Here is a 17,429-nt window from a genome sequence, read left to right on the forward strand (position 1 = left end):
CATCATTACTATCGTTGCTTGAGCCTAGTCGCATCATTTTGTCAACACAACTCTTACAAGCCATGCCAGTGACCAAAGGACTGCTAAAATACCCTTGGTATCTTCTGATCAGAGAAAAGGTCCATGCAATTGACCAACTTTTGGCTAAACTCGACGAATGCCATACCTGTAAACAGTGTACTTTTGCCCTTTCCTCCAACACCTTGCTTGCTGTCCATTTTTGCGTCCCGTCCGTCCCAAACATTCCCAATATATCAAGACTCCTATTGCAGAGTCCACGGGCTGAAATCCAACTGCGCCGCCAGAGCACCATCCTTCCGAAGGCCACCAATGTCCTCTCGAGGAGCCGGAGTCCTCTTGCCCCCACCTGGGGGTGGTGCTGTAGCAGGGCTAGAGACTGAGGGGACCCCGCCCTGCCTTTCACCTGGCCGGTTCATCATCCGTTCCTTCAGCCGTTTGACCTGTTGAAGTCTCGCTCGCCATGTACTGGGGAACTCGGTATCGCTGTCCTTGGTGTTCCAGGTCTGACAGAAAAGGTTGGCGTTTAAGGCCAGAACTCGCACGAATGGGCCGAGCTGGGCGGCTGAAATGAGTTTGGGATCTGCTGCCGGTGATATATCCGGGATATCATCTCGTGTCACGACCTGAACGGAATAGAATGCAGGCATGAAATCGGGGTCGGGTGTTGCCCGTGCACGCTCCGCAGGCCTGATCACAATGTTGACATAGTTTAGTTGAGACCTCAGATTGTTGAAGTCCCAGTCTAACCCTGATCGATTGAAGATGATGTTGACGTGACAGTTGCCGACGTGGGCCTTCTTCATGATGCACTGAGGATCATCCTCCGCGTCGGTCGGCATCATCGTCGGGACCAGATAGACAATCTCATTGACTCGGTCCCGCCACGCTATCGTCTTGTCGCCATCTCGCGGATACTCTAAACCCTGGGGATTGAAGCGTAGCGGTGGTTCCAGCGACACAACATAGCCAAGGCCTTCGAGAAGACGCTCGAAGTCACGGGAGCCCTTGGTATTGGCCAGGTATTCAGACTCAGCCGACTGTCCTTCGCCGATGTAGAGTACGCCGATCTTGTGGCTCGATACGGTGGGGATTCGGTCAATGCCCTCTAGAGCTCGGGTGACAGAGTCCTCCTTGGGCAGAATAAAGGGCTGATCTGCTACACTGGTCGCGGCGGCACTGGCCACCATCTGCAGAATAATGTGTGACGGTAGCATCTCAATCGTGGTAGCTTCATGGTGACGGATCTGTGTATGACTGGGTGCATGGTGCTTGGGCAATGGTGCCGTGGCCTGTTGATACCTGGCATAAGTGGTGCCTGAAGCCTGCCGCTTGATGATCTGAGTCTTTCCAGTATGGCCCGCTGTCTCCGCCGTGATGATACTGAGGCCGACGATCCATGAAGCCGACGTTACCGGGCCATCCTCAGGCTCTGCAAAGTTGACGATTGGAGACGACTCTCCTAGGTCAGAGAAGGCCGACCTCTGCATCATATCGATTAGCACCTCACTTTGCTCATCGATCGTCTCTTCTCCACGCGCATTCTTCCAGATCAGTCTCGGTACGATCCACGGGACATATTTGGCTCGAATCTCGAGGCGAAGCGAAAGAAACCAAAAAATCATGTTATGATAAGCCAAGCAAGCCGAGTACTGAGGCAGCCCAATATCCGTCAGCATCGATGCTCGGTACGGCGGGCGGCGGAAGTTCATTCCACTGTGGCGCGAGGTCGGATGGATTCTCCCTGGTGGGGAGATGAGAGAAGCATGCTGTTGGTCCCTTGTCTTTTCGAGAAATTGTATGCACATCCCAAATATCATCTGAATCTCATCCAGGTTGAAGTTGGAATGCATTTCGGGCAATAGCGAAACCTGAATCAAAAACTCCAAAATGTGAGCCGTGAGATGAGCCTGAGTCATGTTTTTGGACATCTTGTCGATAATGGTAGGGTATAGAGTCGCCACCGATGCTGGTATCTCTAGACTGCAGACGGACAATGCATGGATACATGAACGGGATGTCCCTTCCCATGCTCCACCGATTCCAGCAAGAAAGGCCCTGACAAGGTCGTCTCCAAAACCTTTCTGAACCGCCTCAGTTTTGATGGTGGCATAAGGGATAAAGGCAATGAGGAAGTTGAACAAGCATATAGCAACATCCGAACGCTTCAGCCCAGTCTGGGGAGGGGCTTCACGAAATGTATTGCTCACAACCTGATCACAGAGAACTTGGCGCAGCTTGACGACAGCTTCCATCGAGTTGGAAAACAGAGCAATGTTGCTCAACTGTGCAGCCGCATGCACCACGGTGTAACTGTAAGTTTCCCAATCGCAGTCGATTTGGAGGCATCTGATGATGCTCATGAGCCAAATGTCCATGTCAAGTTCCGCGTGCGTGCCTGGGTGGGTGGACATGTCGACATTTAGGATAGTAGAGGTACGGCCGGCGAAGGGAAAAGTGACATCCTCTGTGTCTGGATACATCCATAGTGGATCACCGACATCTGACTTTGTCGACAGACTCATGCTGCTGGCTGACTGACGCTGTGAAGAGGGCAAGTCATAGTTGAAAACTTCAGCCGAGTCTCGAGTCCGTAGAAGGGCACTTGCAATATTCTGGCTTTCACTGGCTTTTGCAATGTAGATGGAGCCAGCATCGTCGGCGCGGAGGCGGAATAGAAGTCGTTTCGAGACCAACCTAGCTGGTCGAGCTTTGCACCTGGGACTTGCGACGTCGAGTAGTACCTCATATGCCCTAAGGGCTGATCTGGTCGAGATGTGGATGCTGTGACTGAATATGGTTACGAGGACTTTGGTTGCTGAAACCGCTAGTTCGTCCGTAAAACAGCCTCCAGCTGAACCTGATAGAACTAGGCTGTTGATCCTTTCAATCGTGCGCAAGGTCAATCCTTCTTCTTGCTCTGCCTCTCGATGACGAAAGAGGAGAGATTCCACGGACTTCAGCAAAACTTCCAATACCTGTGCATCTTGCTCAACATCTGTTTGGTCCAGAAGTCTCTGAAGCATCAATAGGCAGATATCTCCACACCCTTCGTCGGTACTCAATGAGGGGACATGAGTCGGGTTGCTGAGTTGAACGAGTAAACCAATGGCCTCGCTGCGGCACGTCGCAGATATCGAAGAGGATTGCACTATCCGTCCGTAGATTTTGTCACAGTACTGGTCCCTCAAGCCAGATCCATTCGACGCAAGACACCTGTCCTTCGCATAATCCAGACTGAGTGATAATTGGGCTGCTTCGGCATATTGAGGGAAATCCAAGAAGAATTCATGGATCACATTCCGGCTGGATGCAGGAAGCTGATCCCATTCAAGGCAGAGGTCTTGACCCAACTTCGTGACCAATACCTCTCTATCTTGAAAACGTTTCTCGTAGTGGCGTTGAAGTTCCTCGTCTTGGCTTGAGGTGGGTGACAGAGTTGTTCTGGCAGCATTCGTTCCCGGCTGATTTGGAGGAGTCATATCCAAACAAAGGCGGATAATGCTGACAACGACATTGAAATCAAGGTCAGGAATCTCGTGGCTCCGTTGCGCACTGGAAAGCAGAGTATGGAGAAGGCTGAGGATGTCGTGGCAGAGTCGAAATACCCCATGTTGGGCAGCGGAATGAAGCTGCTTGAGAAAGTCTTCCAAGTCCATGACCAAGCCTCCGTCGTCACGTCGCTCATCCACCAAGGCCTTCAATAAATGGATGGCGCCTCGAGCATGTGATAAATTTTTGGCTCCGTTGTCCATGGTGGGCACCTGTATGAAAGAATACAGCGTCGCGATAACTTCTTCATGAAGGTATCCGGCAGCAAGAAATCTCGCACAGTCGAGAAGGTGGTCCGGCGGTCTCTTTAGATTTGCTGCAGAGGCGCATAGTACCACCAACGTCTCTTCCAGCCTTTCCTTCGGATACTCAAAGTGCAAAAGGACAGAATAGAGTACGTTGATGCCAGCGTTGATGTCTTCCTCCCGGCTAGCACTGAGACAAAGGGCCGTCACGCAATCCACTGTCCGGGACAGTTCGAGTGGATCAAAGCCGACATGGCCTAGTTCGAGATAGTCGCAGACATATTGGAGAAGCCAGTGCAGATTCTGTTGGTCCCTAACCGGAGGAGCGGACCTTGAGTTTCTGTGCTCCTTCCTTGCCTTCTCCGCTTTCTTCCCCCAGACGGAAATCCACTGACTGAGTAATGACAGGAGAGAGACAGGGCCCGGCTGACCCTGATTATCTTTGTGGAGATCAAGCAACCTGAGCGAAACATCCGTCCCAGACTTGAGGTTCCCCAAACCGATAAGCCAGGAACGTGCCTCTTCAGGCGTGTCACCAAGTAAGCGCCCCTCTTCTAGGACGTCTCTCAGATCCAGCGGTTCATCAGTATGGGACGGTTGCTCGGCGTTGCGATCCACAGGAGAAGCATTCTCTATGTTGCGAGAGTTCTGACCCAACACAGGCATGTGCCAGAGCGACAGTCTCCGGCCTTCTCTGTCAGGATTGGTGTTCGATGGCCTTTGTTGAAACGGATCATTTCCAGTCGACATACGATACAGGCTCGTTTCTGGACGACTCCCAGTCAGCACTTGGAACATGTCGGAGAGTCCATCAAGGAAGCAATAGATAGGCCGATCCCAGGTACAGAGACAGCATCCAGGCAAAGGAAGAGGAAAAGCCGGAGGACAAGCAACAGTGGTATAAATGTTCCAAGTGAAGGAATGAGGGTCCAAATCACACAAGTCTGGAACTCAGGGGAAGTCCACGAAAAAATGTGCGCTTCTAGGAAAGTCCGCCCTCCTTCGCATCTGGAGCAGGGCCACACTCAAGAGCGGGCATAGGCAGTTGGAGTTGACCTACCTTAGGCTGAGATTGCAGGAAGAACGGTAGTAAGACGAGATGATGGAGGCGCTTACATCGGCTGGACGAATTGAAAATTTTCGACGTTGATAGATATCAGGCTGTGCCAGCGGTGGAATGCGAGGTCTAGTTTTGAGCGATAGTACAGACGTCAGGTGGAGGGAGGGTGTATTTTCGGTCTCAGATGCTCCCCTTTGATAACGCTAACGATTCCATCGGAGTCTTGACATCAAAGGATGGGCAGACAGGGATCTTCGACGGAGAGGTCTACGGACCGAGGATATGGCGCATTGAAGGAGAAAAAACCCATGAGATTTGATGATCGAAAGTGGAGGGACGTTATCAGCAGTGGATGGAGTGGATGGGGTGTTTTGAGATGGCCAGATCCGCAGAGAAACCCGGCATGAACCAACAGCACAGCGCAGGCGCAGGCGCAGGAGAAGATGAGGCGGAGAGAAGAGGTGCGAGTGGCTCGCCACTTTGAAACATCAGCCACAGCCAGATAAGGATAAGCCTGAGACTGGAGAACTTGCACCACGCAGACTTTGCACTGGCAGTGTCATGACTTCATGCCTGCGGCCGTTCATCTCCGAGGCTAACCGACGATGAGTAATCAAGCCAGCAGCTGCGTATGAATTGATACAGCCCACCGTATATATCGTACGGGGCATCGTAGTTAGATCTACCGCAGTCTTTGTATAGAGTAGGCGGTGAGAGAACAATTCTGCCACATCCACCGTCAAACAAGGCTACGCAAAGAAAGTCCTAGTAAACAATCCCGTCACATTTCTACCAGGTGCTTTCTCTTATAAACCCCGTGCTTCACCACCTTCTTGCTCCAGGAAAGACCTATTTTACATACTCTAGAGAGAGAATACTCTTCTCAAGCAGCTCCCTCGTCATCTCATTTCCTCTCTGCGACCATCCACTGCGTTCCTGTCGTCAAGTTGGATTGCCTGCCATCATGCGCTAGAATCCCACAGTCTCTCCAATAACTCTGTTGTCCATACCTATCAACCTTCGTCATTATGGCAGCCCTGCAGCCCCTGGCCCAGCTGCTGGATGCCACTCTCGACCCTCGTCAAAACAAGGAAGGTAGGCAGATGACTCTGATCTCTTCAATCGCTTGCATTCTCACGTCTCTTCTAGCCGAACTCAAGATCCGTGCCGAAGAAAAGAAGCCAGGGTTTGCACTGTCTCTCCTCCAAATCACAGCCTCGGGCGAATTCAAATACAACACCCGACTTGCCAGTGCCCTGGCCTTCAAGAACTTCATCAAACGCAACTGGACCGATGTGGAGGGCAACTACAAACTCCCCCAGCAAGATGTCAACGCGATCAAGTCCGAGATCGTGGGGCTTATGATATCGGTGCCTCGAGGCATTCAAACACAACTGGGTGAAGCCATCAGTGTGATAGCAGACAGTGACTTTTGGGAACGCTGGGACACGTTGGTTGATGACTTGGTATCTCGGTTGAAACCAGGCGATCCCGTTGTCAATACAGGGGTTCTCCAGGTCGCTCATTCCATCTTTGCCCGGTGGCGGCCGTTGTTCCGATCCGATGAACTTTTCACCGAGATCAATCATGTCCTTACCAAGTTTGCACAACCTTTCCTCACGTTGTGGCAGAGTTTGGATGCCTACATCGAAAGCCATAGCAATGACAAGGCTGCGCTCCAAAGTGCATACGCAGAACTCGACCTCATTCTTCTGCTCTTCTATGATTTGTCATGTCAGGACTTGTCACCCGTTTTTGAAGACAACTTGGCCGGAATCTCTGGTCTGTTGTTGAAATATCTGGTGTACAGGAACCCTCTCTTGGAGACCGATGATGACACGGAAGCCGGACCGCTGGAAAACACAAAAGCAAACATTTTCGAGGCCTTGTCCCTGTATATCGCCAAATACTACGACGATTTTTCAAAACATGTCCCGAGTTTCGTGGAGAGTTCGTGGAATCTTTTGACGACGACGGGCCCGGAACCGAAAAATGACATTCTCGTCAGCAAGGCTCTACACTTTCTCACACAGGTGGGAGGGATTGCCGAGCAAGCACAAACCTTCAACGATCCCAACATCCAAACCCAGATCATCGAAAAGGTCATTCTTCCCAATGTGGCATTGCGCGACCTGGACGTCGAAATGTTTGAGGATGAACCGATCGAATTCATCCGTCGAGATCTCGAAGGGTCCGACAGTGAGACTCGGCGGAGGGCAGCGGGGGACTTCTTACGGCAGTTGAGTGATCAGTTCGAACAGTCCGTGACCGGAATCGCCATTACGGATGTACAAAAATGCGTGCAAGAATTTGCAAGCAATCCGCAAGAAAACTGGAGGGCCAAAGATACCGCGGTGAGCTTGTTCCACGCCATTGCCGCCAAAGGAGCGACAACATCCACCCACGGAGTGACCAAAACGAACCCCTTGGTCGATATTGGCGACTTCTTCTCGAAAAACCTGGCAAGTGACCTGCAGGACCCAAATGCCCAGCCTCTGATCAAAGTGGATGCCATCAAATATCTCTATGTGTTCCGAAGTATTATCACGAAAGACCAGTGGCAGCAAGTCATGCCATTACTGGTGAATCTCCTGGGCGACGCCAACTTTTGTGTCTACACCTATGCCGCTGTTGCCGTGGAGAGAGTGCTGGCCATGACTGACGAGACTGGGAAGCCCGTCATCGACCCAGCCCACATCAAACCGCTGGCGAGCAGTCTGCTTGAACACTTATTCAGTCTAGTGGAGAGAGACCAAGCGCCGGAAAAAGTGCAAGAAAACGAGTTCGTCATGCGTTGCATCATGAGAGTCTTGATCGTACTCAAAGACGGCATCTCTGCCGTGGCAGAGAGTGTGCTGCAACATTTGACCACCACCACAACCATCATATCTGCCAACCCGAGCAATCCGAAATTCTACTACTATCATTTCGAAAGTTTAGGAGCGTTGATCAGGTTCACTCCTGCAGGACAATCAGAAGCCTTGGGTGCCCACCTATTCAATCCGTTCGCGGCGATCCTTGCAAACAACGTGGAGGAATTTGTGCCCTATGTCTTCCAACTGATGGCAGCTCTCCTCGAGGCCGAGCCCACGAAACCAATGCCGGCACAATACAGACCACTCATTGCGCCCATCCTTGGCCCTACGCTGTGGGAACAGCGCGGTAATATCCCCGCCCTGGTGCGATTGTTATCTGCCATCATTCCACGAGCTGCCGACGAACTGATTGCGGCCAACCAAGTCGAAGCCGTGCTTGGCATCTTCCAAAAACTGGTGTCGACCAAGGTCTTCGAAAGCTACGGCTTTGATCTGCTAGAGACGGTGATTGCGACCCTGCCGCCTGCTGCTCTGGAGCAATACTGGGTGCATCTCCTCACCATCATGCTCACGCGTCTGCAAGGCAAGCAGTCGCAAGCCTTCCAGATCCGGTTCGTCCGATTTTATCACTTCGTCTCATCGCGCGACGACAAGGGCCTGGGGGCGGATTTCTTCGTGGCCGCCACGGATCGGGTCCAGCATGATGTTTTCCGTCAGCTCTATATCGGCATTATTCTTCCAAAGACACAAGAACTGGCTCGCCCTCTCGACAGGAAGATTGCCGCTATCTCATTGACCAAGACGCTTGCTGATTCTCAGGCTTTTGTCGATCGATATCCGAAAGGATGGGCTCTGACGTGTAACGCATTGCTCAAGTTGTTGGAAGACCCTCCTTTGCCGCCAAAGGCCGAGGACGTTATTGCCGAACTCGACGTGGAAGATAGTAGCTTCGGCGTGGGGTTTACTCAGCTCAACACCGTTCGACGGCCGGTCACCGATCCGTTTGCCGAGGTGACGGATCTGAGGAAGTGGGTGGGCCACTACCTCAAGGCAGCTGATCAGAGACACGGAGGCCGGATAGGCAAGGTGGTCGACGAGAGTCTAGGTCCAGATTCAAAAAAGGTCCTGAGCGCTTACATGACTTTGTGATGAGCGAGAAAAACGGAGGGTAGAAAGGCGCGTGGTGCGAGGATAGATCAGGTATGAATGGTCTTGAGGGGACCCTGGTGGTGGTGGTGATGAGATATTGAAATCAAAAGTCATGTAACTCTGTCAATAGACCAATGAGACTACCACTGCGTCCGATCAGTTACTGTATCCTTGAGTCTATGCCTGCCGTCATTCTCCAACAGACTGTAGTAGTACTGTGCAGTGTATATCACCAATCGCAAGGCTCGCGGCTAACTTGCCGCAAGAAAACCAATCAACAGACCCCCGGGCGTCAAGTTTCTTCGAACACGACTCGGAGTGGAACTGGATCGTGATCGATTCCCACCAGCTCTTTTTTTGTGTGGACTAGGCACTTGAGAGAGCGGTTCCGTCTAGAACCAAATCCCTTATTTGTCTCTGTCATGTAGCCATGCATCGAATCCGCCCATGGCGGCACCCTCCTCCCACCTCCGGCCTGCACCATGAACCTCGCGGATCAAGGGCACGGTATTCGACCATAACGACAACAAGGACAAGCACAAGCACGGCCTCGATTACCGCCAGTCCGTCGCGACAGCATCTACGCATCCCCTCGAGGCCGATGGTCCACCTTGGCCTTCAACGCTTTCAACGCCTTCAACACGCACCAGACCATCCTCTACCTCTACGGACCCTGAGACAGAGCCGGAGTCAGAGCCAGAGCCAAAGCCAAAGCCGGAGTCAGAGCCAAAGCCAGAGATTCCTACATGTCTGCCCAGTCCCCGTCCCAACCCCAGCTGTGTTCCAATGCAGGCGATCTGTATCGGCAATGTCAGTGTCGAAGTCTTTTCGGCGCGGATTCCGCACAACCAGCCACCACCTCGTCAAAAAGAACCCCTCCTCCTCGTCAGCTTCCACTCTCCCCCCACGGCCCAAACTGCCCGACTCCGAGATCCACCACACCTACCTCAAAGGCTCCGGGCCGGGCGGGCAGAAGATCAACAAGACGTCGTCGGCGGCGCAGCTGACGCATCTCCCGACGGGGATTGTGGTCAAGAGTCAGGCCACGCGGAGCCGGGCGCAGAACCACACGATCGCGAAGCGGCTGCTGGCGGAGAAGGTCGAGTTGTTGCAAAAAGGCCCGGAGAGTCGGGCGAGCAAAGTGCAGGAACGGAAGAGTCGGAAGAAGAAAAGTGCCGAGAAGAAGCGGAGGAGGAAATATAGACGATTGGAAATGGAAGGTGGGGAAAGGGGGGAGAAGGAGAAGGAGAAGATGGGGGAGCGAGGTGGGAATGGTCGTAGTATAGACGATGGAGAACAAGAAGATCAAGATGACCAGGATGAGGAATATCAAGATGAAGTAGATGACCAAGGTGACCAAGATCAAGATAAAGAAGATGATCAAGAAGAAGAGCACGAGCACGACAACGACAACGAGAACAAGAACAAGAAAGAGGTCGAATATAAAGACAAGTGAAGGCACAAAATGAAAAAGGAAAATACGTAAAAGAGCAGCATGCCGGAGTGAGAGCAGTAGGAGAGAATGCTGTTGGGAATGACGGAAAAGGAGAACCAGAGATAGACAAAACACGAGACGAAGCAAGAGGCCGTGACGAGATTCAGATGCCGGCCAACTCTGAGCAACCACGCACCCATTGATCTCCTCGTATTGTCTGTGTCTGTGTCTACGTCTGGATCTGTTTGAATTTTCTGGAATTTGCCATGTCTATCAACAATCACCATTGCTCCTTTTATCTACCTCGAACAGAAGACCGGGTTTGGACCCAAGTAGCCCCTTTTCTTGACCTCAAGTCCTGCCAGGAATCCATCTATGCTGACAACCAAGCATATCTGCGTGTTTACTCGCAACCAGAAATCTGGATCTATTCGATCGTCTTCTCCTTCAGGTAGATGCCGTACTTCTCCCTCAACTCGTTGAGCAGCGGCTCAGCCAGGTCCCAAGTGACCGGGGCCAGGATGCCCTTTTTGCTGATGCGACCGTCGAGAACCATCAAACAGGCCAGACCGCAGGGCACGCCGACGAGTTTGGCCATGGAGCTGTAGCCGTTGGGGTCGCCGTAGTCGCAGAGGGTGCTGGTGCGGGTTTCGGTGGAGCCGTCCTTCCACTCGATGTCGAACTTGTGCTGCAACATGACCAGGTCGCGCTCGCCCTTTTCGTACTGCATCTTCTCCTCGAGCGTGGCGCAGAGGGTGTCGAGAGGATTCCCTCGCGGGGTGATGGGCGTCTCGGAGAACAAACCGAGCCACTTCAGGCCCGACATGATGCGCTTCTTCTCGGCCGTGTCGTTGAACTTGGTCTTGGAGCTGATCGCCCACGACAGATCCAGCTCTTTGGCGCTGGTGGCGCCGATGATCTTCTTCGTCGCTTCCGCCCACGTCAGCGGCTTGGCCGATGGCTGCAGATAGTCCTGCTCCTCGTCGGAGAGGAAGCCGATGTCGACCAGGACCTTGACGAATTCGGGGAATCCCTGGTACCGCAGCGTGCCGCGGACCACCGTCTGGGCTTCGGGGATATTGTAGCGTGCTCGGTACGGCGTCGAGTCTCGGTTCGGGTACGCGACGAACGCGAATCCGGGGTAGATGAAGTACGGTTTAGCACTGCTCATCAGATCCGGCCCGGAAATTTCTTTGACCGCGCCGTCCTGGTAGAATTTGGCCGCGTTGCGCAGAGCCAGCAGCACACCACGACTCGACCATGAGAATTTGTAGCCGAGCGGGTTGTCGCTGTCCTCGGGCGCCGGCAGGCCTCCGCAGTAGGACAGGAAGGATTTGATCTTGCCGCCGGCCTGGTGCACTTCTTCGATCGTCTTGACCGCGTACAAATGGTCGATACCCGGGTCCAGGCCGATCTCGTTCATGACCGTGATTCCGGCCTCCTTGGCTTGCGCTTCAAGCTCCAGCATCGCCGGAGAGACGTAGCTGGTTGTGACCACGTTCTTCTTCTTGCGGATGGCCGACTTGATCACCGTGGCGTGGAAGGTGTACGGGATCAAACTGATGGCCAGGTCGGTCTGCGCCATTTCGGCATCGAGTGCTTCGTCGTTGGTGACATCGAGCGAGATGGGGCGGGTGTTCTTGATGCCTTCGGACAATTTCTTCGCGCTTTCGAGGGTTCGGCAGGCTGGACAGCCATGTTAGGCCCAGCAACATCAGACTCGTTGAAACGTTAACTTACCAACGGTGACCTCGACGCCAGCATCGGCAAGGATCTGGACTGTAGGTTTGGTTACGAAGCCCGCACCGAGAAGGAGGGCTTTTTTGGAGGAGTAGCCCAGCTTGGACTGGATGGAGGCGACGAGAGATGCCATGTTTGACGTTGTGTCTGTAACTCTATCTCAATCTCTATCTTGCGAGGACAGATGTTTCGAGAGCTGGAGAAAGTAGGAAACAATTGCAATCAAGGATGAGTCAATTCATCAAATGTATGTCTGCATATTCTGTCCAAGGGCGTCGACCCCCAGAAAATTGTGTCGTCGGAGTCGCGGAGTTAAGCGTCAGTGGCTGCCCCTCGATTGTCCAATGATAAGATATCACATGATTCAATATCTGCTTAGTCATTATCATCCCCCACTGCACTTCTCGTGTCTGAACCATCATACCAGCCTCAGAACTCGACGACTAGGTACTAGTATACCACAACATAGTAGTAGTAGTAGAGGTTTATCTCTGAACAACAAGGGCAAGTACAAGTCAAGGTCAGTACACCACTTCCTCCTACTCTCTACTCATTCAGCTCCTCATATACACCTCTCCTCTCCTCTATCTCTGACCTGTTCATATCCATTCCATTCCATTCCGTCTTGGTGTGCCTACAAACATGGGCGTCCCCCTTCTCGTCCGTCTGCAATCCTACCTAGGACCGCTTCTCCTCCTCAGCATCTCAATCATCTACCTGCCCATAACCCTTCTGTTCCACCCCTTCCTCTTCCTCTTCTCCCCCTCATCCTTCCGGTCCAAATGGTTCGAGAACTTCTGGCGCATCGTCGGCCCGCAAATGGCCGCCTCCGAACTCCAAGCCGAGCATATCGAAGAACTCCTTTCCCGAGCCCACGGCCAGGTCCTGGAACTCGGCCCCGGCGGTGGTGACCAGATATACCATTACAAAGCCGGCCAAGTCGAGACGCTGTACGGCGCCGAACCCAATGCATTTCTGCACTCCCGACTGGCTGAGATGGCGGCCAAACATGGCTTGGGGGACAAATTCGTGGCCATCGACGCCGCTGCGCAACCCGGAAGTCTGCTGCCAGCTTTGAAGGAGGCGCGGTTGGTCTCCAGTAAAACCGCGAGTCTGCCGGAAGAAGGCGTCTTTGATAGTGTCGTCGCCATCAAGTCGCTGTGTTCGGCGCCGCAGGGTCAGTTGGCTTCCACCGTGGCTGTGGTTCAGGCTTTACTCAAGCCGGGCGGAGAGTTTCTGTTCTTTGAACACGTCGAGAATAGTACCGATGCTGTCACCATGTATTATGCTTGGTTACTTGACTGGATTTGGCCGTTGTTTATGGGCGGGTGTCGGTTGAATGGGAAGATTGATAGGGTTGTGTTGGGTATGGGAGGATGGGATGAGAGAAGGGTTACCACGGTAGGAGACTTCCAGGGTCATGAGGTATGTCGGTGCTGCTTGCTGCTTCCTGCGTATCCTGAATGGATCTTTTATCTGTGATTGTGCTGACGTTGCTGAGAATTTAGGTCTTCAGATATGTCAAAGGTATATGCCGAAAAGCATAGAAGAGTCATGTAGTCTCGCAAGCCGGGTTGCTGAGAATGAAACAAAGATGCACAAATGAAGCATCATTCCACAACATATATAGTTTCTACCATGGCCGTGGGAGAAATGTGTGGCATGCATTGGAAGAGGTTCAGGATGACATAACGCCATTGGAATCATTCGACAATTTCACAGGTCAACAGAAAGCGTTGAGATCTTTTCTGAGGAAAGCTTGCTGCAAGGAATCCCGCGATGCGACCAGTTGACACTCGCATGCGCACGCCGTTTTGAACACAGAATGCGCCATCCCATAACACCTTCTCAATATGCAATGATCATCGTCGTCGTAGGAGTAATCCATCTCAAGCAAACAGTGTCTGCCTTTGCGGCAGTTCCGTCTCGTACTCAATCTCCACCCGACCCTGCTTCTTGCGAGGCTTAGCAGGTGGCGCGGCTCGTTTCCTCTTTTTGCCTGAAGCGGGCTGTTGTCCTTCTTCTTCATCATCTTCGTCACCGGTAACTTCTGATCCATCGTCGCTCCCATCTTCGTCTTCGTCGTCGTCGCCAGTACCAGCGCTCTCTCCATCAAACCAATCGTCAAAGTCCTCCATTTCATCGCCACTGGCCTCGACATCGGAGACATACTCGACTTCAGCCTCACCCTCGACTTCGTCTTCGTATTCTTCATCCTCATCGGCCAACTCGTCGCCCTTCTCGGCCCTCTCCAGCCCTCGAAGGACTTTCTTCCACACATTCTCCTCGACGTTGATGGGGCGATCACCATACGCCCCGCTGCGCAACCGATCAATGAGTTCTCTCTCAATCGCCCGCTCGACTTTCGCCGCGCTTTCGGCCTTCCTCTCACGCGTCTGTTCCCGGCGGCGGATCTTGCCGGACAACTTGGGCACCACCTTTTCGCCCAGTCGCTCTTCTTCCTTGGCAAGCCTCCTCTGCCGGATCGCCACTTGCGTCAGCCTGGTCAGCCGTTGTTTGCATTTATGCGTGTAGAATTTCGGCCAGTAGATCAACTTCTCGTCGATCTGGGCAAGAGCCTTTTCGTAGTTGTTGGGCAGGCGGATCTTTTCCCACCATTTCGACGGCAGGTGGGCTCGTTCGGGCGATTTGATGAACAGATACAGTGCCCCAGTCTCGGGGTCGGGACGAACAGTGGCGTAGCGCGAGTTGGCCAGGGGGCATGATTGTCGATTACAGAACCCCGTTAGATTGTATTCGTTGCGGCAGAAGTTTTGTTCTTTGGTGTTGAGTCTGGTGGGAAATTTTTTGTTAGATATTGGAACAGCCAGGGAAGAAAGGGTGGGTTGGTAGCATACTTTAACTTGAACGAGCAGAATTGCTGGTTGATCACCTGCCATACAATCTCGTCGGACGCCATGTCCAAGAGAGAGGGAGATGCAATGGACGAGTAGAGAGAAAGAGTGACAGAGAGAGACGAGGCGGTGGGTGTCTGGACAGTCTCGACTTGCAGGCGCAGGATCGACGAAACAAAATTGTTTCTTTTCAAACTTCGGTCTAAACCAAACACGGCAAACTGGCCAAGATGGATTCTTATCGATAGCTCTTATCGATAACATGACATGTTTAGCATCCATGATCATGGCACGATGTTTGTTAGTAGTGGCAGCTTCAACTCCCTACACTTTCTACCTACCACACAGTAACTGTGAGCCCCTGACTCTCTGTTCAGCTCGAGACTCAACTTGGAATTCTGTCAATGATACCCGCTTAGCATGTCTGGCCAGTACTCTATCTCTCGACTTATGGCACGGACTTCGACCTCCCCCTTACTCGCCTGGTCATCATTGTGCTGGAGCCCCTGGTTCTGGCCGATGCCATTTCGTCCGAATACAGCTGAATGCCATGCTCCCTTTGTTGCCAGCATTTTCCCACTGTGCTGCTGCTGCTGCTGCTTCTTTCCAGCACGGCAAGTTTTGCTGATCTACCCCAAGATACCATTCTGGGAAACAAGATCTTGCACAAACCAGCGAAGCTCTCATGACAAACGTCTCCCAGTTCAAGTTGTTGGCGTGAACCTTGCCACAAGCCATGCCAGATCATTCTCATGCGGTCTGGGCCACTTGGAGTAATACTGCCACCGCTGTTCATCCCTGTCCCATTTGCGACTGGGCACGAAAGCTTCGACACTATAATAGTTGTCACGCATATATATCGGCTGATAGCTCGGCGGACCGCTCCGTTCAAGAAACTCATCTGTTCCCGCTGCAGCCTCCTCGTCTGTGAGGTGGTAAAGGCGCGGTTTCTGAGGCTTCTGCTGCTGCTGCTGTGCCGACGTTGTTCTGTCCTTTGTATCCACACTTGTACTTGTATGTGTGTTCGTCTTATCCCCCTTCCTGCGATATCTCTCCGAGCGGAGAATCGTCCGAGTCGTAACATTCAGGTGGACCTGTAGTATCCTTCCATAAGCAAGAGGACTGTACATGGCCTTCATGACGATCTGGGCGTTTTTCTCCAGCAGCTCTACGTTCCACTCCGGGTTCCGACCACGAGGGATGATGGGAAGTGGTTCGCGACTGTCCAAGTTCGGCTGCCAGTGTGCCAGGTCGAGGATGATGCATAGATTGTTCCACGCCAGGACGCAGCTCATGCATGTGCAGACGGTCGTCGGGTCGATCTGCTTGATATGCTGGTAGGGGTTCTTGTGGATGCGCAGACGGTCCTGCCACTGCTGGCTCAAGAGCGCCGGTCGCGCGCAGTCTGGGACCTTGTCCAGTGTCACTGGAAGTGGGAAGCATTGGCGAAGAACCCAGTAGCGGCGACTCATGACATCCTCGGCGATGGCGTTTTCGTTGTCTAGAACATAGTCTCGCATTGAACGGTTGAGACGCAGTAAGGAGTAGATGTCGCTGGGCTGTAAGAAACTAAGCACCAGCGTGAGCAGCTCCGGTGGGAGGTCAAGGAACGACTGGATTTCTGAGTGGACTTTCCGTGCCGACTGCTTCTTTTCCTGTCGTCGTTGCATGCGAGCGGTTTTCTTGGAATGCAGTGCTAGTTGGGCTGTGGTATCAATCAGGGGTTCGTCATCGGAAGATGCGTGATCTGCTCTTGTATTCGCCGGTTTATTCGCCGGTTTCTTCGTCCGCTTTGGGAGTACACGTACAGCCTTGCCATCGGTTTCGGATCGCGAGGTGTGGCTATGGGTAATGCTTGATGCAGGGCTCTGCGGACGCTCATTGCTTTGCGCGATGTCTGGCCCACGCTTGTCCTCCGCTGCCACAGCCTGCAAGGACGAAGACAAGCCAAGGGTTTCGGCCGGCGTCACTGACTCTTCCCGAGGCGAATATCCTTGATCAGCGAACGTGTCACAGTCTCCCAAGGCTTTGGCCATCCTCTTTCTCGGCCCCGAGGCGCTGAACAGTCAAGTCATGATGCATCGGCATGAACCACACAGACGCCTCTCAATATAGAGTAGAGATCAATGCTAGCGGAATCCAGTGCAGATGGACCTAGTCTATGGTCAAGTCAAATAAGAAACAAGTTACAACTTTGAACGAGACTGAAGGCGAACATCAGGCCTGGCACTATTCCTTTTATGGCGGATGACGTAATGATCAGGCTGCGCAAGGCTGCGAGTTCAGGAACGTGAAAGAAACTAAACAGTAGAAGTACAGAGTAGTCGAGGACTATAGATTGGGCAGATACGATCACCGAGATACAACTATATGACTGATGAAAGCTACATAACATGGCACGGTCACATGTCGTCGAGAAATTGTTCGAATATTGTCAAACCAAAACTGCAGCACAAACTGCAGGGCATGTTGCCTCCTCCCACACATCCAGGACAGCAATACACATCTGATATAAACAGGCTCAACACCGTTGAGCTCGATATGGCAGTGGAGTCTGAG

The 17,429-nt window shown here is 52.6% G+C and overlaps 7 protein-coding genes across 7 annotated transcripts; 3 read left to right on the forward strand and 4 right to left on the reverse strand.

The window, feature by feature from the left end:
* Positions 1–263: 263 nt before the first annotated feature.
* Positions 264–4,565, reverse strand: A1O1_08432 (uncharacterized protein; the record flags this gene model as incomplete). The annotated part of the gene is made up of 1 exon (XM_007729294.1): positions 264–4,565. The coding sequence occupies one exon, from the start codon at positions 4,563–4,565 to the stop codon at positions 264–266; it is 4,302 nt and encodes a 1,433-aa protein (XP_007727484.1).
* Positions 4,566–5,903: 1,338 nt separating this feature from the next.
* On the forward strand, positions 5,904–8,840 carry A1O1_08433 (uncharacterized protein; the record flags this gene model as incomplete). The annotated part of the gene is made up of 2 exons (XM_007729295.1): positions 5,904–5,970; positions 6,025–8,840. The coding sequence occupies 2 exons, from the start codon at positions 5,904–5,906 to the stop codon at positions 8,838–8,840; spliced, it is 2,883 nt and encodes a 960-aa protein (XP_007727485.1).
* Positions 8,841–9,648: 808 nt separating this feature from the next.
* Positions 9,649–10,296, forward strand: A1O1_08434 (uncharacterized protein; the record flags this gene model as incomplete). Its single annotated transcript, XM_007729296.1, has 1 exon — positions 9,649–10,296. The coding sequence occupies one exon, from the start codon at positions 9,649–9,651 to the stop codon at positions 10,294–10,296; it is 648 nt and encodes a 215-aa protein (XP_007727486.1).
* A 406-nt stretch (positions 10,297–10,702) lies between these two features.
* Positions 10,703–12,148, reverse strand: A1O1_08435 (saccharopine dehydrogenase [NADP+, L-glutamate-forming]; the record flags this gene model as incomplete). The annotated part of the gene is made up of 2 exons (XM_007729297.1): positions 10,703–11,961; positions 12,016–12,148. 2 exons carry the CDS (start codon positions 12,146–12,148, stop codon positions 10,703–10,705), a joined length of 1,392 nt encoding a protein of 463 aa, XP_007727487.1.
* Positions 12,149–12,657: 509 nt separating this feature from the next.
* Positions 12,658–13,562, forward strand: A1O1_08436 (uncharacterized protein; the record flags this gene model as incomplete). The annotated part of the gene is made up of 2 exons (XM_007729298.1): positions 12,658–13,440; positions 13,524–13,562. 2 exons carry the CDS (start codon positions 12,658–12,660, stop codon positions 13,560–13,562), a joined length of 822 nt encoding a protein of 273 aa, XP_007727488.1.
* A 342-nt stretch (positions 13,563–13,904) lies between these two features.
* A1O1_08437 (uncharacterized protein) lies at positions 13,905–14,935 on the reverse strand (the record flags this gene model as incomplete). The annotated part of the gene is made up of 2 exons (XM_007729299.1): positions 13,905–14,808; positions 14,874–14,935. 2 exons carry the CDS (start codon positions 14,933–14,935, stop codon positions 13,905–13,907), a joined length of 966 nt encoding a protein of 321 aa, XP_007727489.1.
* Positions 14,936–15,574: 639 nt separating this feature from the next.
* Positions 15,575–16,906, reverse strand: A1O1_08438 (uncharacterized protein; the record flags this gene model as incomplete). Its single annotated transcript, XM_007729300.1, has 1 exon — positions 15,575–16,906. The coding sequence occupies one exon, from the start codon at positions 16,904–16,906 to the stop codon at positions 15,575–15,577; it is 1,332 nt and encodes a 443-aa protein (XP_007727490.1).
* Positions 16,907–17,429: the final 523 nt, after the last annotated feature.

The sequence above is a fragment of the Capronia coronata genome (assembly GCF_000585585.1).
Source record: "Capronia coronata CBS 617.96 chromosome Unknown acBCG-supercont1.8, whole genome shotgun sequence".
NCBI lineage: Eukaryota > Fungi > Ascomycota > Eurotiomycetes > Chaetothyriales > Herpotrichiellaceae > Capronia > Capronia coronata.